The following is a 24817-nucleotide window of genomic DNA, read 5'->3' as shown; positions in this document are numbered from 1 at the left end:
CTGTGTCCAAGTTAGACACATCTTTGGATTTTGAGCTAGTTAATTTGTCTAATATTTTGCTGATTTTAGTTTCATTGACCTCTCTGATGTCAAATGAATTGGGTAAATCTTCCCTTTCAATGTTATTTAGTGACAGAGGATCAAAACTTTGAGCACGTTCCCCTACTGACTGAATAAAAAAACGATTGAACTCGGTTGCAATAAGCATACTATCTGTTGTGGGTTGTCCACCGATCCTCAGCTCTCTTATCTTATTATGCTTGGGTTCTTTATTTGTTAGTTTGTTTAAGTGCTTCCAAAGGGATGCAGAATTGCCTTTGGCCTCCTCTATTAACTGAGAGAAATAGGAAGCTTTTGCCTTTCTCAAAGCCATTGTCACTTTATTTCTAAGTCCTTTGTAAGTAAGAAGATCAGTGGACAATCCACTTGACAGAGCTGTTTTGAGGGCGAGATCACTTTTTTTCATAAGTAGGAAGATCTCACTGTTTAACCAGGGTAGGCGAGTCTTCCTCTGTGAATGTTTCATTTTCACAGTGTATTTCTCCGCCACCCTGGTCAAGCTATCAGTGAATGAATTACAACATTTATCAACATCATCCATTTGCAGAGTATTGTCCCAGTTAATTTCTTCAATATCCTTCTCCATCTGTATGATTTTAGTCTTGGGGATTCCCATTTTAGTTTTTTTCTGGAACTTTACAGGGATATATCTGGAGGCGTTTTTTTGATATTTTCCTTACAGCCAAAGTCATCTTATGATCAGATAATCCCGTTCTTGTTATTCTTGTGGGCGAGTTGACCAATTGTTGAAAGTTGTATTTAAGCATGATTGTTTTCAATTTTTGTTTACTTTTCTTGTCCAGCCAATTGATGTTATAGTCCCCATATATAATAGTCTCTGATTTGTGATCAGTTTACATGGTAACTGGCCGGGTATGCTGTTATTTAAATACACAGAGAGAAAATTGAGAAATGCAGACTGTATGAGGATGTTCTGCTCGGTTAGATACAAGTTTTGCGGGTTTTTTGTGTGTGTTAATATGTGATGACATAAGTTATTAACTCTTTTGTGCAGGTCCTTTGTGACAGTATCAGTCACCAGCTATGAATAATGGTGAATCTTCTTCAAAATATACCAACCCACATTTATCAGTGGTGTAATACTACAGTCACTAACCTCTTTGACTCATCTGACAGCACTGCTGGGGTTAGACTTTATGAATTTTCATTTACACCATTAAAATGAAATCTACATGTAATTTGTAAAGAGCAACGAGTCTCAAAAAATGTGCCCCTCTCCCTCCATTCTGCTCTTGACTTACATATATAATAAAATCTGACCAACAAAATTATCTTTTTATTTAAAGGTCCCATATTATACTGTTTTTCATCAATTTCAAACAGCTGTCAGAGGTCCAACAACACTGTATTTGAAATGCATTGCCCCAAACCCATCCATGGTCCTGAATTTCAGCTGTCTAAAAGTCGCTCAAGTGAGCTCTACTGAGAGCAGGCTGTTTTTGTGCCTGCACCTTTAAATGCTAATGAGCTCCAACTGTCAACGCCTGCCTTGCCTGCTACACGCCCCTCTCAGGGAGAGGATGCCACTTATGCTAGCGGTAGCATGTGCTAATGTTATGGTGGATGTAATGCTATAGCTTGCCGAGATGCTGTCATTCAACCATACCAGTTTGACCCAGAATCAGACCCAAAAGGAGAGGCTCCTGAAGAAATACAGACTCTGCAGCTGCAGCAGGACGTTTCTTTAATGGTTAGTGTGTCTGAATAATATTAGTTTGTTTGCATGTGTTGTTACACTTACTACCATGTAGCTAATAGCTAAGAGCTAGTGAAAGCTGTGTTTGTCTCCAACACAGTCTCCAAACTCTTGGACACTGTTCACATCGTCTCTGTCTCCAGTCTGCACATGTTTCAAGACTTTTTACTGTGACAACCAAGCTCCTTCATAATATTATTAAAATCAAACTCGCTTCAAACACCATTGCACAACGGACTGAAGTGGAGCTAACTATTTAGCCAATTTCCAGCTGACTTCACTATACTCGTAGGCAACTGTCAATACTATCAAAATGTAGCGACACTTACCTGCGGCTCGGGTGCAGTTGTTGGGTCCGGTAGGTTGGGACTGATCCTTTTACGAGGGTCAGTGTCGAGGCAAAGCCAGCTTTGTACTGACCCTCGTTACTGAAGCAGTCCGACGTGAATTGGTTAGCACACACATACAAACTTACAGGAAGCGTAGCCGGCACGTTGTTGTTAAAAATGAAATGCAACCACGGTCTCTTCTGTTGTTCTGTAGCTGGGACAGAATATAGGCACTTATGTTGATTTATACAACCAACAACAGAGCAATTTGCGTGTCTAAATCTGAGCGACAACATTGCGAAACACTGCTGTCTTACCGCTGGACACGCCGAACTTAACCTCGAGGATATCTCCTATCATTGCACAGAGGAGGCCGGCCTATGAACATCTCTCCTTTCGTTACGTAACAACAGGAGCTGAATCTGAACAGCCTGTTGGAGACATGTTTTACCAGTGGGTGGGCTGCAGAGACCATGTAGGACTCGTTTGCTTTCCTCATTCTGGAAGTTGAAAAAAGACACACAAAACGCAAGTTGACTTTTTTCAACACTGACATTCATCAAAAATGTCATCTACAGCTGTCATTTTTAGGCATTTGTAGACAGCAGATCAATTTTAAATCTGTCTGGGAGTAGTTTTATTTAGTCCGTGAGTAATGGACAAGAAGGAACTGTTAGATGAAGAGCTGTGACAGGCTGCCCATCTCCAACTTATCAGAGAGGTAATTTTTCCCTCAGTAATGCTATCAGATTAACCTTTATGAGTTGAAATCTGACATATTGCCAAACAGGCGCGTTTGCTCTCTTCACTTTTACAAGAAGTCCTGTTGTGCTGCAGAGTAGACACCTCCAGTCATAGTGTCTGCCGTTGGACTATTGATTATGCCGATGGCCAAGTAATTTAAACGGTGTAAGTCCCGACACTGTGGTTAACCAGATAGTCGACTACCACAACAAGCGTAGTGCAAGGTTTAAATAAGTAATTTATTAGGAAAAAAAAATTGCACTGTCAAAAATGAATGAATAATGAACAAATAGATGTCAACTTATGTTCTTCTTGGTTATCTATGTATAAAATATAAGCAGAAGTTCTGCCAGGTGTCTGTCAAGAAAAAGAGATTTATTTAATTTGTTACTTCAGTGCAAGGTCTTAATTCAAGTAGGAAAAACATTTGCACTGTTACAACTCATCATATAAAATTGTATATAAACTGCTGTTTGCATTTTAATATTATTATATTAAAAATGGATGTAAAAACAAATTTTTCTGAAAATATTGCGCTTTCTTGTACAACTTGGGAGGTGCAGTGACCCCCCTACGAGATGACAAACCGACAGTGGCACTAAGCTAATCTAGGTATATGAGACCCCTGAGGATTTTCAACCATGCTACTTAGCTCAGCTGATAGTTTTGGTTTACAGCTAAAGAGCACGGTCATTTTCTCAAGAGCTGGTGGAGACCAAAAACAGAGCTTAAAACAGAGGGATGATGAGATATAAATTCACCAAGTGGCCAGATTCACAACTCGGAATCATTCAAAAATGGCTCCATATTTGCTTGTTTGTAAGCAAAGATCAAAACATTAACGTTTTATTCACAGACCATTTGAAATCATTGATTAAGCACCTTTAAATTCACATTTAGATCATAAATCACTGGGATTTGCAATACAAGTCAATAAAAGTAATTACAAGTAAAAGGAATAAAAGTGGCAAAAACAGGTAAAATCACAGAAAAAAAGTTTTGCAAATAGAGAGTTAACTAAAAGAATAAAATCAATTAAGGATAAGTAAACAATAAAAAGGCTGAAGTAAAAACAGTAAAGGACGAGACCCGTTTCTCACACACAGTATGGGCTTCCAAAAAGGCACATTATGCAACTGATCACTTTGGCCAGCTCTTGGAAAGATGAAGGGAATTCTCTCAGAAATTGTCCAGTCAGGTCTGCTTTTGCCTGTGCCTCTCTGAACGTTTTAGCTTACACACATGCACTGCAAGGCCATAAGTTCTATCTGAACCGACTTGATGTTTCTTGCCTTTGGTAAACGAATAAAGGATGCCATGCTTTATGTTCCTCGTCTCTGTGTGTAGAACAAAACCCAGACATCAGATCTAAGAGGAATTACTTTGTGGCACAAAAATCCTCGCTTTATGTGGCTGCAACAGGAGTGCACATGTGGTTAAATTTATTCCACATTGCACATTCCATTCCACTAAGAGGAAGGTGCAGCAAGAGAGGGAACATTTACTGAGAAAAATGGGAGCCAAAAGTTAACTGAGGCTGACATTACCAATCATTTGCTTACAAACATGAAACACAACTAATTTGGGGGCTGGCCTGTAGATTTAAAAAAGTGCTTGCTAACAGGTGACTAAATGAGAGTACAGAGGTTGCTGGAGATAATAAACATCATCACATCGAACATGAAGACTCATGTACTGATTATTTCTTTACAGGCCAACTTCAGCTGAATACTAGTGTGTATACAGTGATATAAAAATGCAAAAAGTAGTATACTAGAAGTCTAACAATTGTGCAATTATGAGTTTATTGAACTTGTCTCAAGTGACTGTAGTACAAAGACATCTGTGTCTGGAAGGTCCAGTCACTAATTAATCATTATTCCTGGCTCCAATTACACCACAAAGCAACTCTATGAAAAGGTTATTGAAAAGTATGATGCAGGGGATGAATGCAAACCATTTCCAAGTCACTGATCATCTGCCAGAGTTAAGGGAAATCCATCATTACGAAATTGAAGGAACATGGCTCCTGTGTAAATCTGCCTAGTTTAGTATAAAATAACCTGAGTAGGTAGATAGTGACTAATGATAATTGATAATAACTGTTACAATGATAAAGTACAAAATGAAGGATAATCAAGTGTGAAGGAGATGCTGAAATATACTACTGGGCACCAGCTGATTGAAATGTGCATCTACTGATTAAAGCTACTGTAGTGTGATGATGTGAAGTGTGAACCAAATATACAACAATTTTATTGTTCTTTAAAAATGCAGTGCCAAGAGTGATCAGATATAATAGGATGTATCAAGAAAGGGTATGGGTTATCAAAAATCCTGTTGGCCAGAGTTTCTTAGAGCCACTGATATAGAGGAAAAGCACCTGTTTAAAAAGAACAAAGCGAGGCAAAGAGCTATATTGGGACAGCAAAGCGTGAATTGAAGCAAGATTGGCTGAGCATAAGTATCCAATAAGAACTGGCAATCCCCAATGTCCCATGGCTGTTCATTATGAAGATGTAAATCATGACAGTTGTAATTCTTTAAAGATATCGGGTATAGAGCATATTGAAAACTCAATCAGGGGTGGAGACAGGCTCCAAACACTCCTGCAAAGAGAGTCATTTTGGATTTATACATTGAAAGCTACATATTACCCAGGTTTGAATGGCGAACTGGATTTCTCTCCCTTTTTGTAATTGTTTTCTCTTAGAACTGATAGTTCTGTTGTCTGTTAGACAGGTCCTTAGATAGAGAAAAAAGTTATTTCTCAGTCTTCTACCAAGCTGAATATTTATTACATGAAAGTATATATTATGTATGTTTTTAGATTTTTTGATTATTTGTTGAATTAATGATGATTGTGTGGTGCAGATTTCCCTTTGGTCGTACAGAGTCTGCCATATCCTTGACCTTTTTTTCTGTCAATAGGCGCGTTCAAGTTGAACTCCTGCTGAGCACCTGCATCAGCGAGATCTGCTGGCGACTGCAGGGGCGGGGCTACAAACGCTGTTATAAGTCGGACACTCTCTCTTCCCGTAGACGTGACGTGACTTGGCTGAGCTTGCGGTGTTTGCCTTCTTCGTCTGGGAAGAAGTGGAGGAAATTGAAATTCCATTAATGTTTGAGGAAAATCAACAACGAAGGCGATCAGTTTTCTTACCTGATGCTATGGGAACTTTGCTGGCCTTTCTCTCATATTAGTCCCCTTCGGAAATTATTCAATCTGAGATGTTCAAAATAGTAGTCAACCAAAACATGTAGGCTGAGGGAATAGAGCAGTGGAACTGCTGCTGTGTTGCATGCAGACGACCGGGGATCAAGACCCGTGTCAACTGTGTCTTTTGCAGAGGATGTATTTATCTGATTAGTTACACACATATACATATATATATATACACACACACACACACATATATATATACACACACACACACACACATATATATATATATACATATATATATATACATATATATATACACATACATATATACACATACATATATATATATATACATATACATATACATATATACATATACATATATATACATATACATATATATATATACATATATATATATATATATATACATATACATATACATACATATATATACACATATATATATATATATATATATATATATATATATATATATATATATATATATATATACACACATATATACACACATATATATATATACATATATACATATATACATATACACACATATATACACACACATATATATATATATATATATACATATATATATATACATATACATATATATAAGTTCAAATGTATTTAATGGTGACATTACAAGGAAAACGGAACATGAGCATTTACAGTAAGAGAACATTTAGGCTATTCATCAAACGGTCACACAGTGGCGCATTAATAGTCCAACTGGTTTATCAAGAGTAGATGAATAGCCTAAATGTTCTCTTACTGTAAATGCTCATGTTCCGTTTTCCTTGTAATGTCACCATTAAATACATTTGAACTTTTTCTATCTGGTACAGAGTAGCAAGTATTGCCCAATAACAATACAATACAATTACAACAGTTATTAATTATTATGATGACAACTGTGCTTAGGTGCATGATTTTATGACAAAATTATGTGACAAAACCAAGGTCCTCTTCGTTGGCACCAGATCCACCACACAAAGCACAACCCTTCTCCATGTCCATCCACAATTCCATTGTCTCACCATCACCCCAGGTAAGGAGCCTGGGTGTCATCCTGGATGGCACCTTAACCTTCGAAGCCCACATCAATAATGTTACCCGGTCTGCATACTTCCATCTACGCAACATCAACATCAACCGTCTCCGTCCCTCACTCACACCAGCCTGCACTGCTATTTTTGTAAACACCCTGATTACATCTCGTCTGGACTACTGCAATTCTCTCCTCCATGGTCTTCCTCGGAAATAACTCCATAAACTCCAACTGGTCCAGGTCGCAGCTGCGCGTATCATCACCAGAACTCCCTTTGCTGAACACTTCACTCCGGCCCTGCAGCAACTCCATTGGCTCCCTATCAAATCCTGCATCGATTTCAAGATTCTTCTCCTCACTTTCAAGATCCTTCATAACCTGGCACCATCATATCTCTCTGAACTGATCCATATCCACACACCCTCCCGCACTCTCTGATCCTCTTCTACCATCCAGCTCTTTGCCCCATCTGCCAATCACACCACCATGGGGTCAAGAGCTTTCAGCAGATCTGCCCCCAGCCTCTGGAACTCTCTCCCACCAGACATACACACTTCCTACCCTCTCTCCACTTTTAAATCTCGCCTGTATCAGCCTAATCATATAATCACACTCCTGCCTATTCTCCATTCCACTCTATGGCACTATTCTCATCCTGAAAAGCTCAACCCTGCCTTAACCGACCCGGTTGACTTCTTGTATGGTGAGGACTGCAGAGTCTGAACCCTGCACACACTCTTCCCATTCTCTATTCCACTCTATAGCACTATTCTCACCCCGGAAGCTCAGCCCTGCCTAACCCGGCCCGGTTGACTTCCTGTTTGGTGAGGACTGCAGAGTCTGAATTCTGTGCCGAGACGGCACCATGTAATTGCATCCTCTTACTTATCTATTTATTTGCACTAAATTGTCCTGTACTTGTACTGTCTTTTGTTGTACTTGTGACGACCCTCCGTGCTCTCTCTCTCCCTCTGACATCAGCAGGGTCGTCAGCAGCATTGGCACCACCTGGGCTGTGAGAGTCTGGGTGCTTTTAACTCTCTCCTGGAGCTCAGTCATTCTTGCTCTCCTCCCAGAGACACCTTGTTCAGCTTTTGTTTGGCATTTGGTTTCTGTACATCCTTCTTACAACATTACACACACACACTTCTCCACTCATGCATTCACCAACACCACTGATTCCACTGACTACACACGCCATGATTAGTTTAGGTTACTTTTTAAGTTACTTTTTCCTTCAATAAATAATTAGTTAATTGTCTCACGTGTGCATCTCCTTGCTTTGTCATGGCCGTGCGGCACGGTTTGGTGTTATGTGCGGTGTCTTTGAGTGCTTTGAAAGGCGCCTTCAAATAAAATGTATTATTATATCACAGCTGAGGGGAATTTGCTGACTACATTTAACAAATAAGCATAACTATAGACACATAAGATGATGCATTTTCTTACAGCAACATTATTCACAATGAATGAAATACAATAATCAGAACAAATGACTGAATCAGATGCCTTGTCCCGCTGCGCCATCTCATCACACGCAGAATAGTTCAGGATAATTCTTTGTATTGTTAATGTGACGGGAACAGAAAGGGTTAATAAGAGTGGATAGTACAGATAACACTGGACACAGCAGTTAACCACTTCTCCATCATCACCACAAGTAGGGTGACCGAACTGAGCAATTTACTGACAACATCAGGATTGTTGCGTTACATGAAGGATTTTACAGATTTATTCATGTTGACTATCCCATAGGTGCGGCCACATGGCTGCTACTTATCTGAAAGTATGTGATACTTGAGTAGAAAAGAGGCGCTTATGGATATGGAAATTCATTGAAACACACGTCATATACGTCAGTGTAGATGAGAGCCAATTAGGGCAAAGTCCTGACGTCATGAAGGTGGGTCTAGCCTCGCACAGCACCTGGAGAGCAACTGCTCTGCAGCCGCCTTGCTCCCGCGATAACTTAAGGTCATGTGACATCGGATGCAGAGCAGAAACCAGTCCCACAATTTAGGCAGCGCTGCGCAGATCTTGGACTCGCCTATTAGCAGGTCACGCTGATCATGTGACCGCCTACCTGCTCACACTGAGCAGCTGTCTCTGATTACCTATTTAACAATGAGCAGAGCTGACTGACAAACACTTTGCCCTTGCCCTGACGAAGGCCTTTTAAGCTGAAACGCGTTGGCATGTTTTTATTAGACTAGCCATGTACTATTAAAGGCATTTTAACCATTACCCTCTTGAGTGCCTCAGATCTTTTCTCATAAGTTCTACTTGGATCCCTAAACTGAAGAGCACCAGAGGGACACCTTTTTCTACACCCAAGCAGCACTCCATGCATTTTTTTTATTTGATTGAGGCGGAGATATCCTAGTGTACGTGCAGTTCTGCATCGAAGCAAGATACTGGAGTCACGTACGCGAAAGCTACGTGCAGGTGCAGAGGGAAGATAGCAGTGTCAGCAGAAATAAAGAAGACTAGGGATTGGTTGAGACCATGAAGCCTGGGAAGACACTCACAGTTTTTTGTGTTTAAAAGAGGATGCTCAATGCTTTTAACCTTCAGAATGTTTTTTCACAGATTTTGTCTGTGTCTGATCTCTTGCTTTGTTTGCCTGCAAATACAGTTCTACGGCACTCAGCCTTGAAGACTCCTGGTGACTTTTTTGATCTTTGAAATTTTTTGGATCAACCAAAAAACAGTCAAGTCAATTTACGACACTAGAATGTCCTCACAAACTGAGTGACCATGAAAGAAGGAGACTAGTGAAGGAGGCCACCAAGACACCTATGACTACCCTGAAGGAGTTAAAGCTTCAGCAGCTGAGATGTGAGAGACTCTGCTGTTGCTCGGGTTCTTCACCAGTCAAGCCTTATCGGAGAGTGTCAAACAGAAAGCCACTGTTGAAGAAGCTCATTAAATCTCTGCTAGAGTTCACACAAAGACATGTGGGAGACTCCAATGTCGACTGGAAGAAGGTTCTTTGGGCTGATGAAAGCAAAATTGAGCTTTTTGGCCATCAGACTAGACGCTATGTTTGGTGGACATCAGACACTGCACATCACCACAAACACACCATCTGCACAATGAAGGATGGTGGTGGTAGCATCATACTGTGGGGATGCTTCTCAGCAGCAGGCTCTGGAAGGCTTGTAAAGGTAGAGGGTACAATGAATGCAGCAAAATATAGGGAAATCCTGGAGTACAACCTGAGTCACTCTGCAAGAGAACAAGGACTTGGGAGAAGTTTTATTTTCCAGCAAGACAATGCCTGGATGCATACAGCAAAAGCTACACAGAAAAGTTTTAAAGACATCTAATAGAGAATTTGTGGCTGGACTTGAAAAGGGCGTTCAAGAACTATCCCCACGCAACCTGACAAAGCTTGAGCAGTTTTGCAAAGAAGAAGGAAGTAAATAGGGCCCTATGAAATCCGTTTTATTTTTTCCCAAATTCCGTTTTTTCCGTTTTAATTTTTGGGAATTCCGTTTTTTCCATTTTAATTTTTGGGAATCCTGATTTACTCTTATTATACTACTAAAAACAGTGTGTTTTCAATGTAAATAACTCAAATGTACACAAATTAAATAGAAATTACCTTAAATTAATTGAGGGGACAAACATATTTCCTCAATACTGTACAGTACAGTAAAGTGCATCAAAAATATTTTGACTTCATCATGTCTTCATACAGTAACATTAGTATATTTTGTGTTTTTATGGGTTTCATTGAATAAAAACATGGTCAGCTCTGAGGCAGATCCAGAAAAGCCTCCCAGCCCAGGCAGAGTCAGCTAAGAAGGCTGTGGCTAACGGGGCTAGCTAGCTAACAGCAGCTACTGTTAGCAGCAGTTAACAGTCACTCTGGTATTATATGCAAATAATATGAATCGGACAGTGGCTAACTCTGACGCATTACACCTTTAATTATGATTTCTCAGGTCTGCTTCTTTGCAAAACAAGTCGTTCGGGAACTGCTCGGCTCTGTACTGAGGGGTAAATGTCAAGTTTCTCAGCTTTTTCGCCGACGAAGACGGAGCCGTGGGCAGCCACTTCGCCATGCTTGCAATGTTTTGACGGGAGAGCTCAGTCTGTGGGGAGGGGGGCGGCGGCGACTTGTTGTGCCACCCAGATTTGGTTCCCCCGTGCAGTTTTCCCCAGACAAAAGTTCCTCTTCCACACGAGAACAACATTTCAGTGAAATTATGTCAAATTCCGCGATATTCCGTGTTAAAAAGTAGATTCCGTTTTAATCAGCCAATTCCGCAATTCCGTCCGCAATTCCGTGATCGCGGAAATCATAGGGCCCTAAGTAAAACTCTGTTTATAGAAATCTGTTTTCACTTTCACATTAAACATTTTTTTGGTATGTTTTGTGTGTTTTTGTATATTGGCCATGATTCCATTCACAAAATTAAATCAAAGGGGAAGAAATCTGAGGGACTGGGCATAGTGCACTTAACATAGATGACAATAGATATTCATCTTCAGGAGAAAGAACTGAACAAACACACATCAAAAGAGATAAACTAACCAACGAGGAAGAAGAATGCATGGTGTAACATTACTTTTGCACATATCAAACAGCTATTCAGTTTAAATTTGTTGTATTGTTACATGTAAACACCAGACCCTATTGATCCCATCCTATGTAAACATTTGCCCTGAAATCCTCAATTGGGATAAAGAAATATTGTCCATGTAAACAAAGCTACTGTGGACTGTGGAAGTAAGAGATTGACCGCCAGGCATTGTGATGTTACGAAGTTGTAAGAAGGGGCGCTCTATGATACAACAGAAATTACTTCAACAGTCAACATTGCCTATTTGGATCCATCCAGAATGTAAAGAAGAGGATTTTATACAAAGAAAGTATGGAGAAATCTTAATTTTACTTTATAACCACCATTGACTCGATTAAGTTTGACAACTCTCTCTGTTGCATGCAACTCTCAAGCAGGCAAGTAATTTCAAGATAAACTGCTCAGACTGACAGGCAGGCCCCACCACTACCAAACCATTCATTTAAAAATGTACATTGTAAAAAAGAGAACTGGCCTCTGCCTGTCTGCTCTTCACACCGTCCATCCCCCTCTGCTTCCTCCAGCCCATCAGGCATCAAAAGGCCAATGACTTTTAGCACCGAGCTGTTAAATAACCTCAACAATAAACACCACCACTGACTGAAGCACTGTGTTACCATACGTATGTCTGACATAAAGAGAAGGTAGAGAGGGTGGTGTCAACAGAGAATAAACACAATGATACGTAGAAGCAGTAGGTATGGTAACACAGTGCTTCAGTCAGTGGTGGTATTTATTGTTGAGGTTATATACTTATACCTTTACCTTCTCTTTATGCCAGACATAAAGAGAAGGTAAAGGGCAGAGATGACACCAGTAAGACAAACTGCACATCATGTATTCAATGATACACAACCTCCACACAGAGATGAGTGGCAGATGGCTGAATTCTGTGTCACTCTCAGAGTTGTCCTTGCAGCAGATTGAGTGGGAGGCAAAGCAGCTCTGAAGTCACTCTCACTACACATATATCTTTCCTATTGTTGCCTGTCCAGTTGGTCTGTAGTAATGGACATATCCAATGTCACCAAGCTTCAAAAGGCAGCAGCTGACTCATGCCAGAAGTCGTGAAACAGCATGCGTCTGTATCTTCCCACTGACTGCTGCTTCTGCTAAATGTGCTTACTAAGCAAGGTTTATTTGCTTCTATTTATCGTTGACATGTCAAGTACACTTGGAAGCTATCAGGACATCAGCTTACAAGTGGCCTGTATTCAATTAATGAAAAGCTGTGGTGGGCTGAACAGATATGACTTGGAGCAGGAAGTTGGTTTTCCCAAGCTTTTATTTAAATATGTATTTGTTTAATTAGGCAAGTGGACACTTTACACTTAGATTCTTATAATACCCTCACTCCTCTACACCTCTACATCATAAAACCATTATCAACCAGTTTTATGCAGCTTACTGTCTTTCCTGATTATTTGTTTGTACAGAAAGCTTAATACTAGCAAACGGAATGCTCAATTACAAAAAAAATGGTAAAACGTTATTTTTTTCAGTGTTTTGGGAACCCTTAATCCCATATATACCTTACAAGGAACTGCTTTGACATGTAAGGCAAGTGTCATGTGAAAGCACTGATGGCTGAAAGCTTCTTTTTGGTAACAGTGTTAGTTTAGCTATGCTTCAGTCATGTAACTCTCATCCAACATTTGTATGTTGGTGTATGGGCCAAACCATGAGTATACATATGTTAAAAAAAAGTAGCATCAAGCCTTGTGGGGCTCTAGAGGAAGATGCATTTAATTTAATAACAGGGGTCGGTAAGATAATCAATTCGCATGAGAATCGAGATTCAAAATCTATGCACAATTGTCTCCATGTTAATTAATAGCTGGATGTTAACGGAAAGAAAAAGGCAGAACAAAACTGCAAAGCTAACCCCCTGGGAGGGCGTGGACACTCTCCCGGGGGGGGGGGGGGGGGGGGGGGGGGCGCGAGTAGGCTACAGGATGGGAGGAAAAATAATAATCTGAAAAAAAATTCAAAAAAATAAAAATCACGAAAATTCTCCCCATGTCGAAATGCAAGTGGTTAGACTATTATAACACACAAACAAATCATCCTCCTGGCAACTTGCCAGAGCCCTCTGCTTCCTGTTTCCAGCAATCACAGCAGCTCGCTTCAACCAGAGCTCCTGGCACCGGGATGCCAGCGCCCTCTGGTTCCTGTTTCCAGCAACCACAGCACCTCACTTCAACAGGGGATCCTGGCACCGGGTTGCCAGTGCCCTCTGCTGCCCATTTCCAGCAACCACAGCAGCTTGCTTCAACCGGGGCCCCTGGCACTGAGTTGCGAGCGCCCTACACCTGGATGCAGGGATCTTCCATCTCCCAGCTCCATCAGTCCCAGCAGCCATGTCGGCTGGGGTCGTCGGCACCGGGATGCCAGCATCCGTTCTTCCCCCTCAGCAGGCAACCACTAATTTAATTTTATCCACAGCTAACCACACTGAGCCGCACCAAAACCGAACAAGAGCTTCAGCCTTCTCCCGCCTGTCATCGGCAGCTCCACCAGCAAACATACCTCCAAAACAGGCGTCAGCTGCCCCTTCTGTTATCCCTCTTGTAACCAACGGCGTAGATAAGAAAGGCAGGCTCGCCTTGCACCAAGGACTTTGCTCGATTTGCAACAACTTCAACAGTACCAGATGCACCATGTCCCAGCGCTGCTTCCTCCACGTCTGCTCCTTCTGCGGCAGGGGCCACGCCTACCCTGCATGCTAGCACAACCTACCTCGCTGAAGCTAGTTTTGTATAAAGGACTTGAAGAAGGTTTTCACCCCAGACTTTCCACACAACCATCCATCTCTTTCGAAATCAAAAATCTTCAGTCGACCGCCCGCTCGCTAAGAAAGTTAAGGAAGGTTTCGTGATCCGACCGTTTACCTGTTCTCCGTTTCCTCACTTCCGCATCAGCCCCCTTGGTATCGCAACCAGGAAATACTCTGGAAAGAAGCGCATCATCATCGATCTTTCAGCACCCCACAGCAGTGTCATCCCCAAGCAATAGCTTGATCCCGAGTGAGGACTTCTCCCTTCACTACGCCACCATCAACCATGCCATTGCCCTTATCAAAGTTGCCAGGAAAGGGTCATGGCTCTCAAAAAACAGACATCACCAGTGCTTTCAAAGTCCTCCCATTTCACCCCGACTTCTACCGTTTCTTCAGAGTCTGCTGGCGTGGTGCATATTACATTGCCGTGAGGCTCACCTTTGGTTGCAAAGCAGCCTAAACTCTTCGACACCCTATCTGAAGCCCTCTGCTGGATCCTGTCAACAACCATGGGATTCAATTCCTTGTCCATCTCTTGGACGATTTCTCATCATTTCCCCCCCTCATCGCCACCCGCTTCCGGCCTGGTTAACCTGAACGGAATCACTTTTCTTTTTACGACGACCAACCGACTCACCCGCACGACATCCATCTGTTCATCGATGCTCCTTCTGCCGGTTTTGGGGGTTTCTACAATGGAAGATGGTTTGCACCAGAATGGCCCCCTAGAGCTCGCAAATGAATGCCAGATGTTCAGAAGCTTGGCACCTCACACAGATACCTTTCTGACACCGGTTCCTCCATATTTAGCACTGACATTTAACTCGTAAATCATGTGCTAATACCCCTGATAGGTGACTCCCAGAGCTCCATCATCAACAGTCTATCGCCCTCAACCCTCTCTTCCTACTGGACAGCTTGGAAAAGCTTCCATTACCTCACGACCAATATGACATAACCTTTCCGTCGTTCGATCTCATCACCTTGACGTCTTTCATTACTTACGCCCATTCCACCATGGAAATTAAAACTCACACCATCAAAGCTTACCTTAGCAGTATCGGCTTCTTTTCCAAGCCAATAACCGGCAGTTTGATAACTTCCCTTTTTAAAGGACTCCCACGTCAAGAGCCAGCTAAAAGCCTCGCTGTCTTCCTCTTACTGCTGACTTGCTGTTAATCTTCCTCCACCCTAGGGCTGCACAAAAAATCGTTAAAAAATCGTGATCTCATTTCCACACATAGCGATTCTGAAGCATTTTATATCTCGAGCTGGATCACAAACAATTTTTTGAAGCGCCCCGAAATGCAGCACTGCCGCTGCCTCCTCCCTCAACCTGTGGTAAAGCGTCTTTACAACACGTGATTCAGTGGAGGAAGTCCGCCTGCAGTTGAGTGTTTGGAAGGAGTGAGTGAGAAGCCGTTTTTAGACGGGGGCAGCAAGCCGCCAATCTGCCCGTCCTTTTGGCGGCTAGGTCCGCGGTTTTAGACAGAGGGCGGCAAACTGTCTGTTTTGGTCTGCCGATTTGCAGCCTCGGAGGGTACACTTATTTCCGCCTCGCCTGCTAGATGAGCAACTGGACAGCTGCTGAGATCCAGCTTGTTGTTGTAGCGCAAGCTAGGAACGGTCGCTACTTTCAAATTAAAAGCCCCCCGCTAAGAACCCAGTTCTAAACTACCAATGGGGTACAATGTAACGCTCTTATTTTGAAGACAAATTCACGTCACGTCACATGTTTACGCCTACCTCAGAGGCGGCTTTTGGAAAAGGAGGAATGTTATGCCTCTGTTTTAGAAAGCCGATCACAGCAGCTATCACATATCACCTAGCCAAAGATACGGCCCCAATAAACACTGTACAACATGAGGGATTAAAGGATGCCCTCTCATCTTGGAGACAAATTTTTTTTTTCTTTTGTAAAAATCAAAAAGCAAAAAACATTGCTCCAAAGCAATGTTTTTTTTTGTTTTGTTGAAGTTCTATCATTGATGAGAAATGATTTTTACAAAAGAAAAAAAAAATGAGTCTCCAAGATGAGAGGGCATCCTTTAATCCCTCATGTTGTGAGGTTCTAAGCAAAAAAATCGTGATCCACATTTTTTCCAGAATCGTGCAGCCCTACTCCACCCCATCCGTTTCGGGTACAGCACTCCTAAAGTTGCCCGAACCCTGGAAGCCATGTTCTTGCTTGCTTTTTCGGTTTCCTCAGATGCTCTGAATTCACCACCTCAACCATTCACTTCGACTCAAGCCGCCATGCACGCATTTCAGACTTGTCTCGCTTTTCAAACGACACCATGGTATTCTATGTAAAGCGAACTAAAACCAATCGATCTGGTCCGCCTACACCTGTCATCTACTCCAAGGTTCAATCACCATTGAATCCTTTCAAAACCCAGGCTAACTTCTTGCAATTCCACAAATCTCAGTGCATAACAATGACAGATCCTCTCTTCATCTCTGAATCCGGACAAGTGGCTACTCGATTCCGGTTACACCATCACTTTCGCCACATGCTCTCGTTGTCTGGTATTTTACGCGTTAACTACTCCAGACACTCCTTCAGGATCGGAGCGGCCACTTCAGCCTCCAATAATGGCATTGCAGAACACTTCATGTGACTCATGGGCCGCTGGTCCTCCCAAAAGTATCACCGCTACATCCGTTAAGATCTCAAAGATCTCAAATATGCGCAATCTCATCTCAAATGATTGGAGGTTTTTGGGGGTCCGTCGCTGCCCGGGTGCGGCGGCGGATTCTCTACAGAGCTTCCCTACAACGCACTTGAAGAACTCGAAGAACCAATGTTTTGTTCCTAATAAATCGTTTAAATGTATCTTGTTGACGGTGTGGTCCTTGCTCATGAATTGAAGCTTATCTGGCGAAGTTTCAGGAGTAGGACCACACCTCAACAGCGCCAACTTCCTATAAATAACCACCTGACCCTCTCCTCTTCTTCACTCTCGTATTCTGCGCCCCATCCCCCCACCCCATTTTTCTCTCCCTTCGTATTATTTTCTCCCCTTTCTTTGAGGGGGTCCGTCGCTGCCGAGGTGCGGCGGCGGATTCTCTACAGAGCTTCCCCTCAACGCACTCAAGGAACTCGAAGAACCAACGTTTTGTTCCTAATAAATCGTTTAAACGCATCTTGTTGATGGTGTGGTCCTTGCTAGTGAAACGGTCGCTACTTTGAAATTAAAAGCCCCCCGCTAAGAACCCAGTTCTAAACTCCAATGGGGTGCAATGTAAAGCTCTTATTTTGAAGAGAAATTTGACCTGCTTCACTGTTCACGCCCAACTTCGAGCTTCACCTCACGTCACATGTTTAGGCCTACCCCAGTGGCTGCCAAGTGGTGGCTTTTGGAAAAGAAGGAATATTACACCTCCCTTTTAGATAGACAAGGCGGAACATTGCAGCCTTTACCTTGCTGCAAGTGTGCAACCTTTTCTATCTAAAAGGGGCTTCTGTCTGTCTGTCTGTCTGTCTCTCAAACAATCAGACACAAATCAAATTAAATCTTCGTGTTACTGTTTTGTAGTGTATATTGTGAGCCAGACGCAGATTTAGAAGCTGTGTTCCTGAAATAACCTAAGCCAGAACACAACAGGTAGTTAGTGTGTCAGAGTGAAAAGTTTGACGTTATAACGTGATCAGCTGGAGGGACACCTAGGGCTCCACAGGCTCAATGTCACGCTGTGGCCTCAAATCAAACGCTAGGATTGGACAAACCTCCACAGTCAGCATTAAATGTCAATGACAGTATAAATATATCAATGAAACTGAGACTATCCAGGTGGATTCATGGATTCACTTCCGCCACCTCCACCCGAGACCAACTTATTACTTTATAACGTGAAACTAATCACGTTATAACATGACACTGATTTTTATTTTTTGTTTTCTGGTATGGCAGCAATACCCTTCAGTACTTCCATATACAAGTCCACAACAGTAAACAATTTCAAATGTATTGAGCAGTTACTGAGTTACTTTTTTCTTTGCTAGAATTTAGAGAAAAAGTTGTCAGCTCTTGTCTGTAGACTACTTTTCACTCATATATATTGTGAGGGTTTGTTTTACATATCCTATAAGCAGTGTTGGGGAAACTACTTTGCAAGTGTAACATGTAAAAATTCATGTAGTTCAGCCTGGCAGTAGTTTGAACAAACTACATTTCTACCCCTGGAGAAATGTAGTTTGTAAAACTGCTGCTAAAAAAAGTAGCTTTAGCAACTATACTCTTATACTCATTATACTCATTTAACTCAGTGTTAAATAAATCAACATATGGCGTATATGAAACAAAATATAACAGCCTACAAAAAATTCACATGCCAGAAGAAATATGCCTCTCAACTCGAGAGGAAAAAGTCAAAAAAAGTCAAAATTATTGTTGTTTTCGGCTTGCAGGACTCACATGCTAACCCGTAGGTCGTGTCTGTATCCAACATGTACATACTCAAATATGGCCATGGTTGGGCTGGTGCGTTCGGGGGCGCATCGTTGGTAACAGGAGGGTTGTCCATGACGTGCTTGTGCCATATGAGCATTGCCTTCCTTGGCACAAAGACCCGCCCACTCTGTGGAAGCATTTGAGTGCTGCCAGGGCAAGCCAATCAGAGGCAGTGTTGGCTTGGCATGTCACGACATGTTTCATGCCTTTTTTCGAAGAAAAATAAAATAAAATGTATGTTATATAGTTCTTTTTTAAATAAAAAATATTTCATGTTATTTTTAAAATTGTAGTTTGTAAATTGAGTAATTAAACTAGAAAAAATGACCCAAAAAGTAGTTGAATTACTTGATGCAGCACAAAATATGAATGTAGTTTAACTACCAGCAAGTTACAGCAAATTGTAGTTAAGCTATGTAGTTCAACTACATGTAGTCTAAGTCTCCCTGACACTGGTTTTACATACCTATGACTACAGATCCTTATTTGTTTTCGTGTTTTGTCTGCTTTTTATCATGTATAATATTTGCCTAACATAATCCAGATTGCATGTGTGTATGTCTTCCAACATTTCAGTGCACCGATAATGTTCGTGCCAGTAACACTCAACACATTCTCTATGAATATTTGATTTAGATTTGACCAATGAAACATCCTACTAGTTTTTAAAATTAATTCATATTAACGATTCATGCTGGTATGCTTAAAGTCAATGTCGTTCTGATGGTGTAATGACTTTTTCTAATTAAGACATCCATTTTGGTGGTTTATTACATAATGCACAAAATTATTACATTTTCTTGATAAAAAAAAAGTGCAACACCTGCATTTTGTAAGTACTCACACAATATGTAAGAACTTATTACAAAATGCGGCAAAGTTTACTACATATTGCGTTCAAGAATTTTATTACAAAATGTGGCAGATTATTACAAAATGCTGCATTATTACATAATGAATTGAAATTATATTACATTATTACATAATGTGGCGCTACAAACCCATTAAACTCACTGGGATGAAGAAGATAACTCTGCTCAGTTTGTTTTACTTCAAAAACCGCTCAGCATCTTGCACAACTAACATTGTAGCGGAGAGGCTGCTCTATGTGCAGGAATTTTAATAGTAATAACTCAGCAGGGGAGGGGCGGCTGGTGGCTAGTGATCGGAAAGTCGCTGGTTCAAAACCCAGCTCCGTGCTGAGCTGAGCTGCATGTTGAAGTGTCCTCGAGCAAGATACTGAACCCCAAATTGCTCCTGATGCGATGGCACCTTCCTTGCATGGCGCCCTCTGTCATCAGTGAGGGCAGACTGAATCATGGTATTCCCAAAGATTCATACCCCTATCTAATAATGTGCCTCCAGTGATGTCACTGTATAATGAGCACCAGTCATGCTGAGCCTTTTACTTGTAGCTGGTGTCCCAAAGCAGATGAAGTCCTCTTATGACTGTTTGATTGTCTTGATATCTCATCCGATCATAAAACAGCAACTGACTACAATACTGCCGCCAATTAAGATATTTAAGATGCTTGCCAACTCATTAACTACTAAAAACACAGGTCATGGCTTCGAGGTAAATCTGCTTTGATGTCAGAGATTTCATGGATCATCCAATGCAACAGTCTAATGAACAATAGGTTGTGAGCAGGTAAATGTGCATGGAATAGGGCCATCATATGCCATTGTGCTGCCTCAAGCAAAATCGCTAATAGCCAGAAACCTCAGCTCCTACTGAGGGGGTATTTACCTTTTATTTCAAATTAATTGGTTTAATTAACTGGAGTGATTGTAGTACAGTCGTGGTGAAAAGTTTACATATATTTGTAGAGGACCTGTATATCTGTAGGATACGGAGGTTCTACGGTTGAGAAAATGTAGTGCCAAAAGAAAGGGTGGTCTGACAGCGATGTGAAGCGGTGTGAATTTTCTCTATACAACGTACACTTGAACTGATATGGATTTTTTAAGGTGAGCCTTGTTTTAGGTGGTTAATTTTGCTTTTTCTCTGGACCCCGTTCACTGCAGTACAAAGCTGAGCCTCTGGGCTGGAGCGGCTCTCTACTTCTCCAAACTGAGGCTGCGCTGATCGGTGATTATGGTAGGAAACAGATCGACTATAGATATGTACTTTATATGACCCCACTTCAAAAAACACAAACTATCCCTTTAATCTCTTTTGTCTACGTCCGTTGTGAGCAACTCTAATCTAATGAATCATCTCTCAGTGGCACACACTTCTACAAAACTAGTGGCCAAAAACACCGTTGTTGACACTGTTGATGATGACAGCAGGCCAGGTGTGGCTAACGTGAGCTCCGCTAACAAAGAAGGACACGGAGCTGTCCGAGCAGCTACAGCTGGATGTTTCTGCTCCAGCGTCACAAAAACACTGTTGTTGACACTGTTGATGATGACAGCAGGCCAGGTGTGGCTAACGTGAGCTGCGCTAACAAAGAAGGACACGGAGCTGTCCGAGCAGCTACAGCTGGATGTTTCTGCTCCAGCTTCACAAAAACTTGACACAGACTGAAGTGAATGCAATGATAGGCAGGTATGTTGTTGAGAACATGCTCCTGTTATCAACAGCTGACTCAGACTCCTTCAGAGCACTTACTGGCAAAAATATCAGGGAGAACAGGAGCCAGCCTCCATGCAGGAAGACATTTTCTAAATACATGGATGCCAAGTAGCTAAAATGAATGCCGAGCTCAAAAGGGGGAATAATTAAAAGTAACGCAATAGTTACTTTTCCTGGTAACTAGTTACTTTTATAGTGGAGTAATTCCGTTACTAACTCAGTTACTTTTTGGAAGAAGTAATTAGTAACTATAACTAAACACTGTTTCTAACTAACTAAGCTAACTAACAACTTACCTCACTTTAGAGGCCTGCTGAAGTGAAGTAAGATAAATACTAACTTTAATAACTTAAATTCATAACATAAATAAATGATTGTAATTACTACTTAGCATATAAAAATGAAGAAATGTAAAATGACGTGTTACCAGCAAGGTGAGATGGCACTCATTAAGTTAACCTAGCAGGGCTTGTGGAAAGATACCAAAAGCTGAAGTGACTGCAGATCTCTGGGTTCTACTACTGCCTGATTCACATATGGTTGTGTGTGTGTGTGTGTGTGTGTGTGTGTGTGTGTGTGTGTGTGTGTGTGCGCCCATGTGTGTGTGTGAGTGAATGAGAGAGAGAGAGAGAGAGAGAGAGAGAGAGAGAGAGAGAGAGAGAGAGAGAGAGAGAGAGAGAGAGAGAGAGACAGAAAGACTGGTTGACTCAGCCCGGAGCTCCAAGCCAGGAGTGTGTTTGAGCATGCTCATCTGATATAGGCTCAATCACCAGAATCAGTTAAAGCATGTCTACCCTCTGTTTTTCTTTCTTGGCCCACACAAATGTAGACGTGGAGCAAAGGAACAGGAAAGCACAGCTGAGAACACAATGAGCAGCAGCAGGACAGCAGTCCCTGGTGTTTAACATACAAACACTGACTATACTTTCGGTCTGTATGGGTTGTGTGCCCACCACTGAATTCCAATGTGGGCCCAGTGGCTGAAGAACAGTGAAGTTCAACCTGAGATCTGCAGACGACTGTACCGTTATGTTTTAAACAAATGTAAAAGGGAGGCAGCAGTGAATGAACAGCATCTCAGTTCAAACGTTACTCTGAAACATCCATCTGTTACTCTCGTTTGATTTCAAGTGCAATAACAACCAAAATCAACTTAAACGTATGTTTTGCATTTCCACGGCACTCTACAATTACAGTATAATGAGAGGTTACCGAGTCAGAAAAAGAAGATAAACATGAGGAGAGATGGAAAAAGGAAAATAATGAGAAGAATAGAAGAAAAGAGTAGGAAAGAGGAAGAAGAGAAGAGGAGAAGAGAAGAAGTGAGAAGAGGAATGAGCAGAGAGTTTCCCTTTTAGTTTCCATGTGGCAGTTCAAACGTGGAGCCTGTCTGCTCTGCATATGGAACCAATTTGAAATGTAAGACTATAAGGCAGCTTGAAAGACAGACGACCAACCAAAAGAAGATAGAGAAAACACTGTTTTGACTTGTTTACTAAAAACTATGTATGTTAAACTATAATGAACTCATTCACTAGTAATCTGCTGAACATTTTCTGAAGTAATCAGTTACTCCTTTGGTTTGTAGTAAGCCAGGAAATTGTCCGAAATGACCTTCTTCAAACTGCACATTTTGTCCAACCACAGATCCAAAGAGGGGGTTTTTAAATGGAAAGCTACAAGCAGAACATGCGTGACACTCAACTAATAGATTTCCGGCTACTAGTTTTTGACGTCTCTTCTCTGCTTATTTTATGCACTGTGTTGGTTTGCTAGCATGCTTATATCTCAGACTATGCTATTTTCAAGTGTTGTTCATCTAATCTTAGATGTTGTTATTAGGTAGATATATTCTCAATAATAACAACATCTAAGATAAGATGAACAACACTTGAAAATAACATCATGAAAAATAAAGTTATATTGTAGGTAAACTGAAGAGTGATGCCAGGATTTTATACCCGGAAGTTATTGTAAACACACTGTGGCTTATTGTCCAAATATGGCATGCCCTTTGTTCTAATGCAACGCAGCAGATGCTATAAAACAATCCCTTATCTTTAAACCAAACATATGGGTGAAAATAGGTGAAGAGAAAATCTGAGAATAACTGCCATCCTTTAGGTGTGAGTCAGGACTGACCCACAGGTCCCGCTCACCGCGTCCGTCTGCTCTCAACGCTTCAGACGGCTGAAGGGGGAACACTGGTAGCTTACCATGGTGTGTACGTCAGTCCCAGTGCAGTCCACTGCAGCCTCGTTTGATTCATTTATCGCAGAGACATCCCGTCGACCGGAGCTTGAACAGTCTCCACCAGGACGGACAGCCGGTGGTCCTGAAGTTGCAGCAGAGCGCGACACCCTCCGAAACTTTAGTCCAGGTTCACAGCCGCGACCCTCTGCTGCTCAGAGTCACCGGAGTCCAACAGCTAGCATCACGACCGTCACTGTCCACGCTGCGAACTTCACAGTAATCGGCAGGCAGGCTGTCACGAGCCCAGCCTCACCTCCCGCCCCGGGGGAACGCGCTGTTCCACGCGTGCGTCTGGAGAAGCTGAGCTCAAAGTAAAAGCTCTGTGTTCGGAGGAACGACCCCCGGACAGAAATATGAGAACTGTTCCTCCACTACAGGATCCCGTCCCTCCCAGCTGCCACACATCACGGCTCATTTCAAGTTATTCTCTTTGTAATGACAAGGAAACGTAATGTACTGCGGCTCCGGTCATCATAATTCATAAAATAACTTGTATTCAGTTAGTCTGAGAAAAACCGTTTTTATCTCCTCTGAGACGAGGAATGTCACTGACCTCTGCTGGAAACGGTGTGGCTCACATTGCTGTCATCCATGATGGACCTGTGCTGCTCACACACCAGCAGCGTGCAGCTCCATCCAACACCAGGATTGAGATTAGCAGGTCCGACAATCATGTTTGTACTAAACAAGCATGGTATGGAAGACTAGGTTTTTATTTATACATAGTCTATAGTTTTAAATCAGAAGGCTTACAGACTGTAAAGGACAGCAGAGCCCACTGTCTGTCGGTGGGATCGTTTTGTAAGCTAAATCAAATTTAAAGGGATAGTATGTGTTTTTTGAAGTGGGGTCATATAAAGTGCATATCTATAGTTGATCTGTTCCCTACCGTAATCACTGATCAGCGCAGCCTCAGTGTGGAGGAGCAGAGAGCCGCTCCAGCCCAGACGCTCAGCTTTGTACTGCAGTGAACGGGTCCAGAGAAAAAGCAAAATTAACCACCTAAAACAAGACTCACCTAAAAAAATCTATAACAGTTCAAGTGTACGTTGTATAGAGAAAATTCACAC

The 24817-nt window shown here is 41.8% G+C and overlaps 1 protein-coding gene across 1 annotated transcript in view; it reads right to left on the bottom strand.

The window, feature by feature from the left end:
* gask1a (golgi associated kinase 1A) overlaps positions 1 to 24557 on the bottom strand; it is a 99643-nt gene extending 75086 nt beyond the window's left edge. The window contains exon 1 of the mRNA XM_030392515.1: positions 23711 to 24557. Coding sequence (XP_030248375.1) covers positions 23711 to 23713 — 3 coding nt within the window. The 5' untranslated portion in view covers positions 23714 to 24557. The remainder of the gene's footprint in view (positions 1 to 23710) is intronic.
* Positions 24558 to 24817: the final 260 nt, after the last annotated feature.

The sequence above is a fragment of the Sparus aurata genome, chromosome 17, assembly GCF_900880675.1.
Source record: "Sparus aurata chromosome 17, fSpaAur1.1, whole genome shotgun sequence".
Taxonomy (NCBI): domain Eukaryota; kingdom Metazoa; phylum Chordata; class Actinopteri; order Spariformes; family Sparidae; genus Sparus; species Sparus aurata.
Note: the sequence above shows the minus strand (reverse complement) of the source record. Positions and strands in the feature narration are given on the sequence as shown.